The sequence below is a fragment of the Lonchura striata genome, chromosome 1, assembly GCF_046129695.1.
Source record: "Lonchura striata isolate bLonStr1 chromosome 1, bLonStr1.mat, whole genome shotgun sequence".
NCBI classification, from domain to species: domain Eukaryota; kingdom Metazoa; phylum Chordata; class Aves; order Passeriformes; family Estrildidae; genus Lonchura; species Lonchura striata.
In genome coordinates, this window is record NC_134603.1 from 33,874,413 (window position 1) to 33,892,104 (window position 17,692).

General features: G+C 37.1%; 1 protein-coding gene across 10 annotated transcripts in view; it reads right to left on the reverse strand.

Annotated features, from left to right (window-relative positions):
• Window positions 1–973: 973 nt before the first annotated feature.
• SULF1 (sulfatase 1) overlaps window positions 974–17,692 on the reverse strand; it is a 301,035-nt gene continuing 284,316 nt past the window's right edge. For 8 of the 10 annotated variants that reach the window (XM_077783280.1, XM_077783279.1, XM_077783275.1 and 5 more), the window contains 9 exons: window positions 15,648–15,864; window positions 12,392–12,638; window positions 11,132–11,228; window positions 10,950–11,044; window positions 10,480–10,545; window positions 9,817–9,989; window positions 8,654–8,796; window positions 8,426–8,549; window positions 6,802–7,529 (listed from right to left, as the gene is read on the reverse strand). In XM_077783280.1, coding sequence (XP_077639406.1) covers window positions 7,423–7,529; window positions 8,426–8,549; window positions 8,654–8,796; window positions 9,817–9,989; window positions 10,480–10,545; window positions 10,950–11,044; window positions 11,132–11,228; window positions 12,392–12,638; window positions 15,648–15,864 — 1,269 coding nt within the window. In that variant the 3' untranslated portion in view covers window positions 6,802–7,422. Of the gene's footprint in view, window positions 2,350–6,801; window positions 7,530–8,425; window positions 8,550–8,653; window positions 8,797–9,816; window positions 9,990–10,479; window positions 10,546–10,949; window positions 11,045–11,131; window positions 11,229–12,391; window positions 12,639–15,647; window positions 15,865–17,692 lie in introns of those variants that run through there. The other 2 variants (XM_021555564.3, XM_077783290.1) reach the window with 2 other exon arrangements.

The following is a 17,692-nucleotide window of genomic DNA, read 5'->3' on the forward strand; positions in this document are numbered from 1 at the left end:
TATAAAAGTATCACAGAAATATTATACAAGATTTAAAAACACAGTTTGTATCCTAGTAACTTGAAACCTATGTACAAATAGCATCATTCATGACCATAAATATTTGTTTCTATCAATCAGCCCATGACACATACATCAGATAAAGAACTAGTAATTTTAACATATTTACAGAGTCCATCAAAAAGACTGCTTCTTAAAATTATTAAAATCCTACTAAAAGAATCTCCTTTTTAAAAAGTTTCAACTTAAAATACAATGTAATGAATGTAAGTTTAACCTGCAGTGCTTGCAATAGCAAAAAAATATTCACTACACTAAATAAAATGTAACAGGTAGGAAACACACCTGTGAGTTGGACATTATGGAATTACGTCTGTTTGAGGTAATTCTCTTTTGTTGCTGTTGTGATAATCTTTCCCCTTGCTTTTTTATAAATTTTAAATAATTAAGTTTTGACTAATTCAGATTTTTGAAGTAATTTTTGTATTATACTTAATATGATTTAATGTTTGGTAAAGTTCAAGAGAAAATTTAGAATACAACAACAAAAATGATTACTAAAGTACTATTTTTTACTCTCATGTGCTTTTTGTGTCTAAAATAATGGAAACCTAACATGATTTTATCATTCCCTTTAATGCCTTTTCAAAACAGAAAAGGAATTTAAGACTCAAAATTATAATAATGTTTTCAAGGTATTGCTCAGAATAATAAACATCAGGTGGGGCAACAAAAACATTTATGTACTGATGTAAACCTTTCTACCAGTATCAGAAAAAAAAAAAAGTCAGAAAAATTAATGGCATTTTAATACTGACAATATCAACATATAAGGAAACAATCCAATTTAAACAAATCCTTCTACAGTTAACAATTATTAGCCATACCTTTCTGAGATTAAATTTAATAAAGTAAAAAAATCATGCAATATTTGCTAAGATAACATTTGAAGAGTCTGCTTCCACAATCCATGGTGTTTACCTCTTTCACGTCAGTCTATTTATTGGTCTCATAATTCCACAAGACAATGAGCAAACTAAGAACCTGTAAGTTATTAGAAGCATAAATGGTATGGCATACAGATTTTAAAAGTGCATTTTACTTGAAAGCATGGCATTAATAATTGCCAGTGGTTAAAATAATTGATGAAAAAGACATTATGCAGGTATACTGGGTGAACTGAAACACTCAGTCATGGTGGGACCATTTGGAAATAGCGAAAGTGACTTGAACATTCTTTTGGAAGGAATAATTTTTAACTTTAAGAGAATGTGCTACTGCGTTTGAAAGTTAACACTGTTTCTTTTAATGAAAAAGAAAAACTGGAAATCTTTCTTCCCAGTGTGGAGAATTACAATGAAAGTATGTGCATGTGAATAAAAAAAAAAATGCACAAATGCTAAACTGGGCTCAATTTAGCTGCAAAATATATCTACAATAAACATGGAATGTCAGTTGTCTTGATTACCTTTATTAGTTTGCTAATAAGAAAAAGGAGAACTTATTTCATGGTTTACAACTTGATCTAATCCAAGGAGAGTGGAGCTGAGGCACTGCCTTCTGTATTTAGGATTTGTGAGCTTTCTCCTGCAAGACTCTGTTTGGCTTTTTTTAAAAAAGTTCCTTCTTCCTGGGTACTGACAGGTGAATCCCTAATGGATATGTTTATGGTCTGATGAACAAAGGGTTCATCAGACCTCATGGGAAGATACATTTGGTCTTCAAATATATCTTCCACAGTGTCACTATCCTGATGAGTGTCTTTTTGAGGAATGCTGATGGGCTGTAGCATGAAGCTATGCCGGGACTCCATCTCTATCAAACCGTTTCCACTGAAATCCATATCAAAACGGTCTGATTCTTTATCCTCCATCCATTTTTCAGCTGGATGACTATTTCTCCAGTGTGCATCATTCAAACTACTTTTCTCAGGAATATCATTGTTTAATTCAAGTTTCCTCTCCTGACTTAAATTCACCGTGCTCAAAGCAAGGGCTGCAAAGTCTGTTGGCACAATAAGCTGCAGCTCTTCTGCAATCAGGCCGCTGGACTCCTCAGCAGAAGTCATTTCCACCAAGGTGAACGGTGTGGATGATTCGTGCCCGTCCCCGTTGCTTTGACCAGTGTTATCCTTGTCTGGTTTATTTTGCTGGTAGTAACTGTTCAGCAGTGCAAACATTCTATCTACATCCTTCAAGTAATTAGTCCAGTCAGCCAGACTAAGTCTAAAGTTGTGTCTGTATTCATATACACTTTCATTCACACTGTACAAGTCTTCCAGTCCTTGCCAGTCAATGTCGCCAGTGAAAAAGGGCAGCTTAGCCTTCCCATCCATCCCATAAGTGTCCTCTGTTGAGAGAAAGAATAAAGCCTACTGGTGAACACTATTAAAGGTGCAAGCAAAGCTTCCATGTGTGTTTCTACTTCAATTGGCTTGAAAGCATCACTGTTCATAAAGCAGGCAGCTCAAAGTGTAAGACACTCCACCTCTTCTGTCATCAGATGAATGGTTCTGGCCTTGGGTATGCTCACAGCCCTGCTAAACACAGACCAAGAGCTCCCTGTCTCCTGCTACATCCCTGGGCTGAATAAAAAAAGAACAAAATCTGATCTAATGGGGCTTTGTGATGACATTCAGAGATAAGTCCTTCCTCTGATATTTCAAGGCAGGAAAAATGTTTCAATACACAAATAATCCATTTGCCTTTCTTGAGCACTCCAGCACAACATGCAATAATCAAACAATGGTTAAGTATAAAAGAGGAGACTAACTCTGAAACCATTGGTGACCTGAACTCCAATGCCCACATGAATTTTGTTTCTGGATAGATTAAAAATATGGTCTACAAACTAACTAGACACATTTTGTTTAGTAAATGTTAGCCAAAGGGGGTTTTAATCTATTTAGTAAATATTCATTTATTTTACATGGAGCAATTAGGGGAAATGAAAACTGTAAAAAACTGGTGTGAATTAATTTATAGGACAGCACCACTGTGTAAAATAGTGTTAAAATATACACAGAGAATCTTCCTAAGGTTTTTTTAGAAAGCTTTCAAGGAAAACATATAGCAGCCTTCTCAAATAATAAGTCTGAATAAAGGGTATAGATATGGGTTTATAACAACAACAGAGCTGCATTTTTTAATTGATCACAGCCAGAAAATGAAAGACACAAAAGAAACCCATTTCCAAAATATTTTAAAATTTGCTACAGTAACTATAGTGACACAGATTATTCCTTGTGATGTGAAGCCTGTTTTGTACTGAAAAGTAACACTGTACAGCACCATTTTACTTAATTCACTGGAAAGATTTTATCAACAAGGTGGTCTACAAGGGAAGGCGAATCAAGCAATGCAAATGTTTGTCAGGGAAAGTGATAATTTTGCCCTTACAAATGATGTTGCAGCCAATCTTTAGTAATTAACTTACTGATTTATTCTCTTCATGAAAATTGTACAGGCAGGTAGGCTAGTAGCAATTACTTTAGAAGTTCAAGTGGCTACATTCCAATCACGTGAACTTAGCTCAAATCCTCATCTATATTGAGTCCTACATTCCCACAGATGGTTCTTGGTATCATCTCAATTAATTTGTTTGTATTTTAAGTTGCCCATTCTTTTTATTCAAATAGAACAGAAGATATCATAGATTACATTCTTTGCTTCTTACTAGCTTGGGATTTCACAGTAAAAGAATTTCTCCAACATTTAGTCCATCATATGGAAAGTCAGAAAAATGCCATTATGGTCGAAAAAAATCCTTGATATTTTCTTATAATGTGGGGCCTTACTCTGCTCCACCAAAAGGAGACCACTTTCCTTATATGAAAACACCTGAGCCTTTGCTCTTAATTGGAAATATTTTGCAACATAAATTTAAGTATTTTATTTTTTAAATATCAAATTCTAGAATTTTTTTTTTTGGCAAACATTTAACAGTCTTCCTGATCCAGGAAGAAACAAAAGCTTTTTGGATTTGGTAGAACAGCGATGACAGAGCATCTTCTTTCTTTCCTGAAGCAGACAAGAGAAATGAAGTGATGGCATGGCCACATGAGAGCCATCTTTGTAAGTCACATTATGAATAATTTGTTTCCTGAAACAAAAGATAATTAAATACCACAGAGATTTCAAGAAAGAAGATTTACTCTTCTGGTGCCTAGAGGCATAAATGGCCCTAGAAAACATCATGGCAGGGGGCTACTTTTGCAAGGAATTTAGTCACTAAATCCTTGAAGATATTAACCACTTGCAGATGAAACAATATTTAATTTTGTCTATTATTATTTTTATTGGTAGAGTTTTAGTTTTATTTTTTCTTTGCCAAGTCAGAGCCTGTATAGGAAAACAAACTGTTGCAGGGACAGTCACGTGGGTTGTTATGTTATGGCAGGAACTGGAACAGGAGTGATGCTGTTTTGACTGGTAACAGGTTTAGGAACAGACCAGGGGACTGGGGGGCAAAGCAGAACCCATAAAGCTGCATTTGGGGCCAGGAGAGCCTCTGCTGCCCATCCCCAGCAGGGGAACAGAGGCTTGAGCTGGGTGGCAGGTTGGGCAGTGGGGATGCCTGGGAACCAGTGAAGAAGAACAGGGTTTCTGAGGAAGCTCAGCAGTAGGGCAGGGGGGCTGTGCTGCACAGGAATAAGATCAGCAAGGAGTTTGCAGTGTTTCTACAAAATAGCTGAAAGTCTGAGTCAGGGCTACATTGTCCTTTACTCTGGATCTATTTTTTGCTCTCTAAATGTGGCACTGTTTCTGCAGTCTCAGAGAAGTTTCACAGCTAAGAAGGCACTGGGAATTGTTCCACGATCTTTGTGTCACACAGGGGAAAATAGCTTGTTTGAAGACAGAGATAGCTTATATTCATATATGTTAAACAAACAGGGAAGCAAAGTCTCAAGGTCCTAGAGCTATTTTGGTTGACTGAGCAAAATACTTCACAGTTTAATTCCACAACTTGCAGTAAGCATGAAAAGTCTCCCACTGAAATTAAAGCAAACAGAGAGAAGAGGAGAGGAAAGAAGAGGTTTTTCCCCTGTAAGAAATTTTGTTACAAGTAAGTATGAAATGGGAAAGTGCAGATGAGTTGCATTTGAGAAACAGCATGGCAGTACTTTCCTTGATCAACATTTTGGAATTTCTCAGCTATGACATAGATCCAAAAGAGAAAAAAATGTTGCTAGCTGTTCAAAGCAAAATTTACTCCTTTTTTGTTGTTTGTTCATTTGTAGATCAACCTTTAGTTGAGATTTACTCTCCATTTATCCTACCCTGGCATGCCATCTTTGCCTGGTTTATCTCAAACCTAATAAGAGATTTGAATATGTCTCCTTTGAGACTAAAGACAGGTGGTAAAATCATATCCTTGGTGGCTTTGAAAAACTTCAGACAAGTAGGAGAGGAGAGAGGAATGTGCAGTTCACACATCCTGTGATCAGCCTTATCAGCAGAGCCACACTCTGTGGGTCGCAGGATAGAAGTGGCACCAGATCTTCCCTGCTGAAGCTCTCTGTCCCTTTGTGCAAAGCAAACAGCATCATTCTGGCTATTCCCACATGGGCCTGTTGGCCCAGTGCTTTACTGCAGCACAGGCAGTGCTTCATTAACTTAGGGCATTTTCAACTGAAAACAGGTGAGTTGAGAATCAACATGATCTGAAGGAAGCCTAAGGAGCAGTTCAGATGACTTTCCATTGTTATTCTATTTGTTCTCTCCAGGCAGCAACAAAAGGATCCTCTACTAGATCATTGTAATGACTCCTGATAAATGGAATTTGTTAATTTTTGTTTTGTTTTGTTTAAGAAAAGAAAAACATCCTACCATGTTGGGGCTTGAACCAAAATGTTGAATGTATAAATTGAGAAACTGGGTGTCTGCAGTGTCATGACACAGAACAATATTGCTTATGTTATATTATACTGCTATTTATCACAGTAGCAAGATGTTTACGGTATGTTCTTTGGTATCAGAAGTTAAAATGTTTTTGTTGATAAACACTGTAGGAGGATATAATTTAAAGATTACTCCTGTGTGCTCTACTATTTCATGTAATCCTACAATTCAAAAATGTTATTTCTGTTAGATCTGGAGTTAAAATGAGGAATGCTTACTTACAAGGATTGCTTCTAATGAAAGACTTAAAAGCATAATTACAGGGATTGCTTTTTATCATTGTAGCAACCAGTTCTCACCAGTTTGCATTTGAGCAATGCAAACAGTGGGATATAAACCAAACAAAAGTTTATAATTTTCCTAGATCCCAAAATTACTCAGGTGTGAAAATACAAAACTGTCTGCAAAAGAAAATTTAGCTGTTTAAATTGCAGATCTATACATTGAAATACATTAGCTTAATTTTTCTCTGACTGCTAGAAAGTAATGAAAAGGTTCTTTCCAGAAGACTCTGTGAAAAAGGTTTTATGTAGACTTGTATACCATTTGGACTCCCTTGTTTACTTTTCAAGTAAGCAATGCCTATCAGCAGCTACTCCTCCAAAGTGTATAGAGGTGAAAATGTATAAAACTGATAAACTGTGAAAAGGAGTCCAGTCTAAATATGACACTCCACAGATGTTAATCTGTTTTGCACCCTGAGAACAAGTACTGCTCAATGAATAGCAAGGGCAGTACTGTTAAGACATGGAGTTTTTTCCTTCTCTTCAGGTTTTGCTTTATGTTTGTCTGGTTTCTCCACCAGGAGACACAGAGCTCTGAATGATAAACATGTAGGTACAGTAAGTATATTTTTAAACAGAAAAATATACTTTCAAAGAGATGTCTGTCATGTATGCCTCATGTTCAAGTGTTAGGTTTAAAAAAACCTCACCTGGTGCCTTTCCTCAGTTCAAATAATACAACCTTTTTAGCAAATTTTATTTTATGCTTGTCTGATCTGGTCCCAGCCCAAAGAAGCTTCATCTTTCTGCCATACTTGAATTGAACACTCTCCTGCTGGCTTCTGAGCACAGGCTGCTCTTATTAAGCACTGCTTTTGCTTAAAGTGGTATCTGCCAACATTTCCAAAAGCCAGTGAGAAGATTTTGCTTTGCTTCCATAGGTTTGACTAGGTTCTTTGTACTTCAGAAAGCCTTCTAAGTATACTTAGTTTACATTTAAAAAGCAGCTGTGAAGACCTATTAAATAAAACCAGAAAAACACCTCCAACCCATCCAAAATCAACATGATAACACAAGAGCAACCCAAAAGAGGTGATTCTTCCTGTAAAATTTTCCTTGGGCAAACATCTAAGGAGTACAGGCATGAAATATGAACTGTATGAAGTCTTGCTATGACAATGAGCTACGTTAAATGCAGAATGGTAGATCTAAAAAACAATGGCCAAGTTCAGTGTAGGGTAGTTAGAAAATGCATGCATCAAAAGCTACATTGTGTGCAACATGGCAGGATACAGACATTAGTTGAAATGGACTGGAGTCATGCAATTATTTGGAAAGAAGCTGCTGAGGAGAATAAAAAAGTGTGGATACCTGTGTGGATCATAGCTTCCTCCATCTTTATTTCCTGATATAGGAAAATACAAGAGTAACTTTTGTTAGTGTTTAGAACTTGTAAAACCATTCAAAATGTAGTTTTCCATGCACAGCATCTAACTCCTAAAAAGAAATGTACTGTGTTAAATAAAGACAGAGCTGCAGTCCAATAAAGATTTCCTGGAAGTTTTACATAAAAGAACTGAAAACCCACAGGTTTTAAAAAAATAATAAAACCCCAAAACAATTAGATATTGTAAAAAAGAGAAACATTTGTAGATGTAGAAAGAGATACAAAGAGGCAACATCACAAATTATGCAGAATGGAGCATTCCTGTGAAAAAATAATAAATCACAATGTTCAATCAACCAAAGTTAAGTGCAATTTCAGAGACTTGAAGTAAAAAATACCAGTTTTGTTTTAGTCAGAGACTCTTGTAAAGAGATGTTTCTTTCTTAAAAAATGAAGGTGACTACTTGTGATTAGAAGTTTGCAATGTTAAATCTTGTGGTAAGGAACCTGAAGTTTTTGACATAGGCAGACAGCATTTGAAATAAACACAGGATTTAATACCTCACCTGATACTGGGAGGCAAAAACTAATGAAATAAACCCTGCAAGAGAGAAAGAGTTATGGCTGTGAAGATCTGCATGCAGCTGTTATTGATTAGCTCCAATAATGATATCCCTTCTGCAGCATTTCTGTCAAGTGATGGGTTTTGCCCTCAATATCTGTCAAGAATAACCCGTGCAGACTTGCGAAGTATCCTCCTGGCCATGCAGATGTGCATGATTGGTGTATATGGATCATTCCAAATTGTTCAGAGCAATACTTAGGGGAGTGACACTTCATGGATAAAATTAGAGCTTAAGTAGGTGAAAACAATGTTAAAAAAATGGAAATAAACACTACTATTTATTTTGTACCTGTTTCAAGTCCCTTTGGCCTTGGATTGCACTGCTTGTAACCTTGACAACTTCTCAGTTCCATAAGCTGGATGTGTAATTGATTCAAAATTCCTCTTTCCACTGTGTGAACTGTATTGGTCAGCTGAGAAAGAGAGGAACCAAGGGAAATTGCGATTGTCAACAAAAATTAAGAAAACTCTGGAGGAGTTTGGTGAATGACATTTTGTAAAAGGGAAAGGTGTTTACCTGATAGGGATCAGTGTTCATATCAAAATATTCCAAGAAGCCAGTTGCAAACTCACAAAACAGAAAATTGTGGGTGTCATTAACTGTCCGCAAACACCAGTAAGTGTTGTTGTTGGAGCTTGTGCAAGCACAGAAAGAGCCCACTGTAATTAGAGAAACAAGGTATTAATTTTCAGTCAAAAATAATATGCTTGTTTCTCCTACTAGTACCTCTAATCACAGTAATAAAATATTAGCATTGCCTTAGGTTTTTATTTGGATTTATTTAGATTATTTAGATTTGGGTATTGTGACTAGCTGTGAACAGTGTCAATGTTTTGAACAGACTTAATAAAAATAGTAATAGTATTACAATACATTAATACATCTTCTTTAAATTGTGAACTGTGTCAAAAGGATATTTTTTTACCCCATGATTGTTGCTTGAGCATTGCCAGAATGCACAGCAATATGAGAACTCTTCTCATAACTTTTTGTTACTCCACAGTTAAAAAGAAATTAACTAATGTAAATGTTGTCTTTAAAACAAAAACCATACATATGACTACTTTAGGAACATTTTAAAATGTAAAGTACATATTAGCAGAAGTCCTAGAAAATCAGAGCAGATTATTACTAGGAGACAATTTCTTTCTCCAAATGCAAAGTTGTTCTTAGCAAATTTTTAGCTTAAAGTCAAATATGTTGTAACTTAATCACTGCCTGATCTTGAAATTTCTGAAAATAAAGTTTTCAGTCACTTTTCTTTCTCCATCATCACAGGTGAGAAAAATACCATTTTTTAATGCTGAATACGAAGAAAAGTTTAAGTATGTTTCAATGGGATAATAATCTATATACCCTGAAGTTTAAAGAGACTTAAAATATCCTTTACCTCTAATATTTTGTTCATATACACAAGTGCTACTGAGTAGTGATTTTGAAAATATTTCAGCATATATAAAGGGCAGAATTCATCAAGGATAGTATCTGCATTTTGTTCACAATACGTTGTTTATGATATACTTTGAAATGAAAATGTTAAAATGAAAGTAGACCTTTTATGTACTGAAGTTTTTGACAGCATTAAAGTTCAGAAAAATGCCCTGATTGCATGAAGTGGAAAGCCAGTAATACAGCAGAGAATAATGTAGATCACATCTGCATTTTGACACAAGACTCACAGTTCCAGAACGGTGCTGTTTGCCAGTGGTTGTTGTCATGAGTAAAACATGTCAGCCCGGGAAGGCTACACTCATCTCCTTTCTTCTGGCGCCTTTTCCCCTTCCGCTCCTTCTTCCTTCTCCGGTTCTCTTTGAACAGCTGCAGTTTGCCATCCACCTCCTGTGCTGCTTCTCTGTTCAGAGAAGAAGTTGGGCATGGCTGACTAAGAACAGTCTCTGTTTGGTTAACAATAGCACTAGCAGTTTTTACATCTTTCTGGGTTTTATAAAGGTGAAAGGATGAGAACAGGACCTTCTAGCTCAGCTTCCCCAGCTGTTGAGATAAGGTGTTCCCTTCAGCAAGCATGAGAAAGGATGCACTGCTGCATTTAGGTTTTACTGGATCTCCTTAAAAAGATATTGATCAGTTTCTGACAATACTATTTTCATCCTTTTTATATCAATAGGTTGGAGAAATATTATCCATAAGCTTTCACAAGTTGGTCCAAAACTACTGAATGCTTCATGTGATAGCTTATTACATGTGACCTTTTCTTCCCCTTACCTCCCTCCACAAAAAACGCAACAAAAGCCAAATAAAAAAAAACTCCCCAAATGCCCAAAACTACATTTATCCAGTCACCAAAAAGTGAGCTGTGAGAGTGAGTGTTAATAACAGCTTACTTGAAGGGATGAAGATGGCTCTTGAGTTTGTCTTGGGCCTTTACTCCCTTCTCTTTGTTGTAATAGCTACAGGGAAAAAAATTAGGAATTATTAAGTCACAAAACTGTTTTCAACACAAAACCAAAACAGAAATATACTATTGTTGGAATTTTCTTAAGGAACTATACAGACTTAAATTTTCACTTAATTTAAGGAACTTATATCTGTGACCCTACAATTGGTTATAGCAGAACTACAGCTGGATTCAAACATGTTAGTAGAATACAAACATATGTAATCTTAAAATGTTAAAATTTATCTTCTTGTGGTTCACAGTAGCTTCTACTCATATCTAACTAAAATAGAGGCCTACTATGGTTATAAATATCAATAAAGCTTTGGGTTTTTATTTTCAGTCTCAAAATCCCTGGAAAATGTGTAAGTCTTAGAAATCAGAGTAGCATTCAGTATTTAGTGCCACCTCTCTTACCTCTGTTTACTACAATCACATTCATCTGGTTTTCTTCTTTTTAGGTGTCCTCTAACTTCCCTCAAATTCTTAATTTTGTCTTGGAGAGCTTCAATCTGCAAAGAGAATATTTCTGAGTCAGAATTATTCTTTGAAAAGTCATCAGTGTAAAGACTTCACTGATATTTTAAAGTACCTCTTACCTCCTTATCAATGTAAGCCTTGTGATCCTTCCAGGCTCTGGCAGACTGGTACAGCTCCCTCTCACAGTGAATTGTGTCATTTGGAAGAATGAAACATCTGTAGATGTGAGTTTAAGAAATAGGAAAATGAAGATCACTCGTTTCCCAGTTAACCGCACATTTTTTGTCTTTCTTCCAACATTCCTAATAAATTTTTTTTTACTATTCTGGCAATAAATAAATAAAAACTCTACAAGGTCTTCCTCTGTTGACTTAATAGTAACAATTGCTTTTATCTGTTTTCTCTGGAAAACTTGTCATCCATAACAGATGGTCTGTGCCTGCTAAGCAAAAAATGCAATACATTCTTATTCAATCAGAAATGAAATTGAAACTGAAGTAAAAATCTGCTCAGAATTTAAAGCCCCTTGTTAATCAAATGTGCCATTGTTTATTTAACCATCAGCTGCTGAGAAATACATTCTTCTTGCCACATGAATGTGGCTCATCTTCCCAGCATGCAAAACATTCAAGAAGAGAACATACAGTCAGAGGACTGAAGATCAATATAATCAGTAAAGACCAAGAAGAACCAAAGTTAGTGGAAAGAGTTCAAACGTCATTAAACAAAAAGTCTACACAGAACTTGAGTTAAAAACAGTGCAATGACAAAAATATTCGCAACTGTGTTTGGAAAAACATCCCTGCCAAGAGGAAAAAAAAAAGCACAAGAAAGACTGAGGCAGTGGACTGGGACAGAAAATCCAGCAGAGTGCATGCTGACAAATAGAAAGTCCTTAATTAGAGAAATACAATTTTATAGACAGAACTTTTCTTGGGTTCTCCTTCATCAGAGCCTTTCTTTTAGTTTTTGAGAAGATTAACAGAAAAAAGATGTAGATGCTTATCTCTTCCAATGCTATCCTATTCTGTTTTTAGGCCTCTATGCTAAACTGATAGTCTAGACCTTATAATAAACATCATAAGCATAGCTTAACAGGGTGATTAATCCATCATAAGATGCATATTTTGATACCAAGGATGAATTTCCCTCTGGAGATGCCTACTCCTCCCTATCAACAGAACCTAGAGGCCTCCATTTAAAATACACATACTAAATATAAATTATTCCACTTCTAAAAAATACAACTCAGGTGTATCTAAAATCTATGATGTCAGTTTCACGTCCCTAAATATTGTACAGAGGGAGAAAGAGTACAGTTAGAATATGAAGATTTGGTTTTAGGAAACAGAAATACCATATAGGGAAAGCAATCATACTTGTGTGTCACTCTGACAGAGCTGGGTTGACCAATAGCATCAGTGCCATCAGCGACCATTGTGTCCCGAGCAGCACGAGCAGTTTCCTCTCCTTCCCCCTCACTTCCAGCATTGTGACGCTTGGTGATACTTCTGGTCCTCAACACCTGCAGCTCTTCTTCTTCCAGATTTATGTCATATATCTCACCTTCAAATTCCACAGACAAGGACCGGGTTTGGCGAGTGTGAACAAATCGAGGTTTGTATTCTGAACCAGAAGAAACATTCACAGTCAAATATATATATATATGTATGTATGTATGTATCTATATATGTATCTATATGTATATACATTGTCCATGCTATGAACACAAAACATATTCCAAAGAGAAGAACGCTGTTCAATAAAACCAGTTGATTTTTTCTGTGACTTTACAGAAACTTATTTAATGTTTTTTTGATACATTGTGCAGGCTGGGCTGCTCATTTCCATGAGTAACATGAAATTTTGGTTGCTTTGATGTTTTCATTTCATGTTAGTCTGACCTTATCTAGAAAGAGCCACTAAAAAATATCAGAGAATACAGGATTAGAAACCACTTCAGAAAATGAAATCATTCAGTACTGTGAAACAAGGTCATCACCTGTAAATTGGCATGTGACATATTAAGGTATACTTTAGAGTAAAAAAGTAATTTTTAAAAGGTTAATAGCTTTTCCTTTTTAAAGGTAAGAATTTAGAGGGTAAGAATCCATCAGATATCAATATCTGTATGTATCTACATGAATATATGTACATACACTTTGACATATATTTCATCTGTATTTACATGTGCAAGTCATAAACCACCAAAGAGTTGCTGCATTTCAGAGCTGCAGTGAGATTAATTGTGCCACTTTTACCTCTTGAAAGCTCTGAGCTTAGTAGGGTTACGCCTCTTTTAGTTCCTGTGCATATAAGTAAGACTAAGACAATTAACTCTTTTAAGGGGTCTTAAATTTAATGTACAAGAGAATCTCTGTTTGGTCTCAGTCTGAAAGACATTATTTACACTTTTTACTTCTTTTGCTAAATGCACTTGACCCAAACCAAGATGATAAAACTGACAGTCAATACCACACCAAAGCATACTCTGTCTACCATCGATGCCTTGCAAAGCCACACACAGAGAGCTCTAGACATACAAAATTAAGCTTGTAAAAAGTCAATTATAGGGCATTTCCTTTGCACACCCATGTCATCTAACAATACTTTATCCAGTAGAAAACAGCAGCTGTAAGAAGTACTGCCTTTGGCAGGCAGCATCAGTTCTAGTGAAGTTTTTGTGAGTGTCTTTGAGAGACTCAGGCTGAATTTTTCCTGCAAGAATCTTTTAAAGGAGAAGATAGTGAGCCTCAATGAACTTTTCATTCAAACCACCCCATCCTAAATGTTTTTAGTTTTAAAGTATCTTTCTGGTCTGTAACCATATTACTCTTTAATAAAATGATATAGATTCATAGGGTAAGATACATTTGACAGCCTCTGATGATATTGGAATATATAGGCATCTCATGTATGTGTCATCTGAAGACAAACCTGAATTAGTAATTCCCTTTAAAATATTTCATCATTATGAGTCTTTGCCTGCTCTACTCAGAGGAGTGTTAAGGCTGATTTGGAGGAGGCAGAGAAGGGAAGAGACATAAGAACGTTGTAAAGAGTTAAATCATAACAAAGCAACATTTTCCAATGCCTCCTTCAGATGTTTTCCATATTTTACTTTCCCCAAGTAACTTGCTCCAGTCACAAGCCCTTTCAGTCCTTGCTGGTGACTGACTTGACAGCACATATTTCCAAGGTACACAGAAGGTATCTTCCCACAAAAATATCACTTGAGGGAACATTCCCCAGTTTGAGAATCACCCTGGCAGTCTGTGGCATGTAGACTTTTTCAGCAGAGCTCTGTCTGTATGCACTATGAGGCTCCTTAGGTCACACTAAACAAATGGAAGAAATTAGATCAAGACAGTATTTAGGCCAAACAGTGAGAAAACTTAAGACAGACAATATTGTGGTTGAATGTATAAAGAATACCAGGAATTCTTGTTCACATCCCCAGTGTGGGGGGGGCTTTGAATCAGGAAATATTTTGAATGATACTGACATTATTTTCATAGTTCATAGACATCTGTGCAGCACCTTCTAACCGTTGTGTTTCTCATGCAATTTCACTAACATCTTGCTTGAAGACCCATCTTTACTTAATTCCCCAGTTTTTTATTCTAGTTAGAGAGCAGGAGAACACAGCCTGCTCTTCACCAAATCCTAAAATCACTTGCATTGCTGGGCAGAACGAAGAAAAACCGTGCTCCATTTAAAAGAATAGCCTCTTGAAACAGGCTTCTTTTGTAGAAGTCATTAGAAGAAAGGAAGTGCTACAGTCCTAAAACCTTCTTGTACAATCCTTCAGCCCACGCTCCACTAGAGGACACTGTGATCTCACTGTCCCTGCGGGGATCCCGCTACGGACGCGCGGCGCAGGGAGAAGGGAAGCGAGAGCTGAGCAGAGCTTCAGTCCGAGAGCAGCCCCGCAGCGCCCCGGGGAGCAGATGTGTGCGGGGCATCACCAGACAGCGAGTGAATTCAGCCTTAGACACGCAACAAAACGCTTGCCCCGGCCACCTTGGCAAGTAGCGGCCCCGAATCACCGCGGAGGCCGCCGGGCTGTCGTGTGTGAGCTGTGCGAGAGGCGGCACCAGAGCATCACCGCCGCGCCTGAAGCAGCCTAAAGCTGCTCCTCACCCCGATCCAAAGGATAAGTATCGTTGCTGCTGCTGTTAGAATCACAGAACGCTTTGCATTGGAAAGGACCTAAAAGAATACCCAATTCCGGCACCCCTGCCATGGGAAGGAACAGTTGCCACTAGGACAGGTTGCTCAATGTTCCACCTAACCTGGCCTTGAACACATCCAGGGATGGGGCATCCGCAACTTCTCTGGACAACCCTTACAATACTGAATTTCTTCCAAATATTTAACCCAAACCTATTCTGTCCAAGTTTAAGGTGATTTCCCCTTGTCCTATCACCAAATGGCCTTGTAAAAAGTCCCTCTCCAGCTTTAGGCCGCTTTCGGTACTTATTACAGAGGCAATTATGCAGAATATGACTACCAATTCTGGACATCTTCATTAGACACGAAGGTGAAAGCAAGAACATACTAGTAGGAAAATGCTCTGCTAGCCATTTCCCCCTGCTCTCTGCCTCAGAGTCCAAGAGATCAAGTGACACCTACTTTGCACATTAGGGTTTCTCAGGAATTGTCTTTGATTTTTCCTTTGAGTCCTGCTGTTCCGGTAATCAGTGTCTCCACAGTTGCAGTCTTTGTCTTTGCCGCTGTAGCCCCGGGAGTGGAGGCTGCGCGTTCTCTTTCTGATGGCGAGGATGTCGCTCGACACCTTGCACTTGTGAATTCGAAGTTTGCCAGAAGCATCCTCTGTGCACTGCCACTTCTGTGAGAGAGAGACATGAAGATGATTTCCCAGCAGCCTTCCAAACCTCTGTTGCTTTCAGGTAGACAGTAAAAGGAGACAAGTAAATTTATTTTTAAATTTAAGCAGTCCCTTAAATAGCAAACTGGGAAGGGAAATACTTTAGGGCAAAAATGCAGTCACATTCTCCACAATGTCTTTCTCATGCTAGGAAAACATAAGTTTGAATGAAATCACCTCAAATCTGTATAAATGATACAATCCAAGCAAAAAAAAAACCCAAAAACAAAACCAAACAAAAATCAAACAAAAACAAACAAAAAATCAAACCAAACCAACAAAAACCAAACACATATACATAAATCAAGAGAATCTAGACTACACACATCCCTGAAAAGAGCAAGTAAAAGGTCCTAGTTTACTGAGTCAAGGAGTAGTGGCAAGGTAGTTTTCACCCACTCTTTGTCTTCTTTGAAAAAAGAATATATTTCGTCCTGTGGCTTAGATTTTCTAGCATAATTCAGGGAAAAAAAAAAAATCCTCAATCAATGGATGAGGAAGAACTGGTTCAATTGTAGAGTGTTTTGAAATGAAAAGAACAAATTGTGGATGTAATCTATAGAAAAATACATAAACCATTCCCTTCAGCCAGCAGGTTCAAGCAAGGGGAAGAACCTTAGGGACAGTAAACAAGAAATTATCTTGGATAAACTCCTTTGGATTTAAAGTAATGAGATTTGTATGAGACTTGGGAGGAAAAGCTCTGGAAGGAGTACCTGTAAAAAGCATTGTATGTGTGCTGAATATCAGAGCAAGTGTGGGAGAATGAAAGGAAACAGATTTTTTTTTTCCAGTTTGTCTGCACAATATCTGTCTGACTTAATTATCAACATCACTGGACCAGATGGAAGATTCCAGGTGGATTTTTCTAGTGGATCCCATCACCTTCACATTTCAAATTAAAAAGCAACTGGGACTTTAATTTCCTTTCCACATCAGTTTGTTTTAAAAAACCTAAATGTTATTTAAAAACAAAAAATGGATAGATGCCGAGAAATCAGAGCCCCTTTACGCACACCCAAAGCTTGCCATACATGGCACTCACAATACACTACACAAAATAAGAAGTCTGTGAAGATTTTAAGTCAGTGGTAGTCTGAATAACAATAGGTAGAACTAGAAATAGCTATGTTTATTTATAATTTTACTGCAACCATAAATTACTATTACTTAGTGAGTTTTGTTCACTTTTGCATCTTAAGCCACAATGACCAGAGTTTGTGTACAAAGCACTAAGCTTGGCTGGATATTGCAAAGAACAAAACTCAGTAATGCTACTGGTAACTGGAACGTTTTAGCTGCAGTTTCAGTAATGTTTCTCAGTACTGTGTCCTTTTTTTGGTTCCCATGACTGAATAGCATAAGTAGCTTTCTCTTGCCTCATTAGTAACAACAAGACAGATGGATGCTGGTCCTAATGGGGTTGCCAACTTAATTTTTGAAATGGACACTAATATTAGAACATGCACATTTCAGTAAGCTCCATTAACTAATGGCTGCTCTGGACTGTTTTGGGGATGCTGTCATGCTGACTGAAGAATGGAGAAAGAAAACTGAGCCTCAGGTAGATTTTCTGGCCTGATAAACTGAGGAATGAGCTGATGTGAGTCTGAACCACAGCACCATGAGTGCACTCTCTGGCCTAACATGTGGGCTGAATTAAAGATGGACTCCATGCTGAGATCCTCCTGTAGATTGGCATGACTGATCTCAGAACAGTAAGTCATGTGTGTAAAAGGACATTAATTTGAACAAGTCTAATAACTGGCAGAGAAATTACAATTGTACC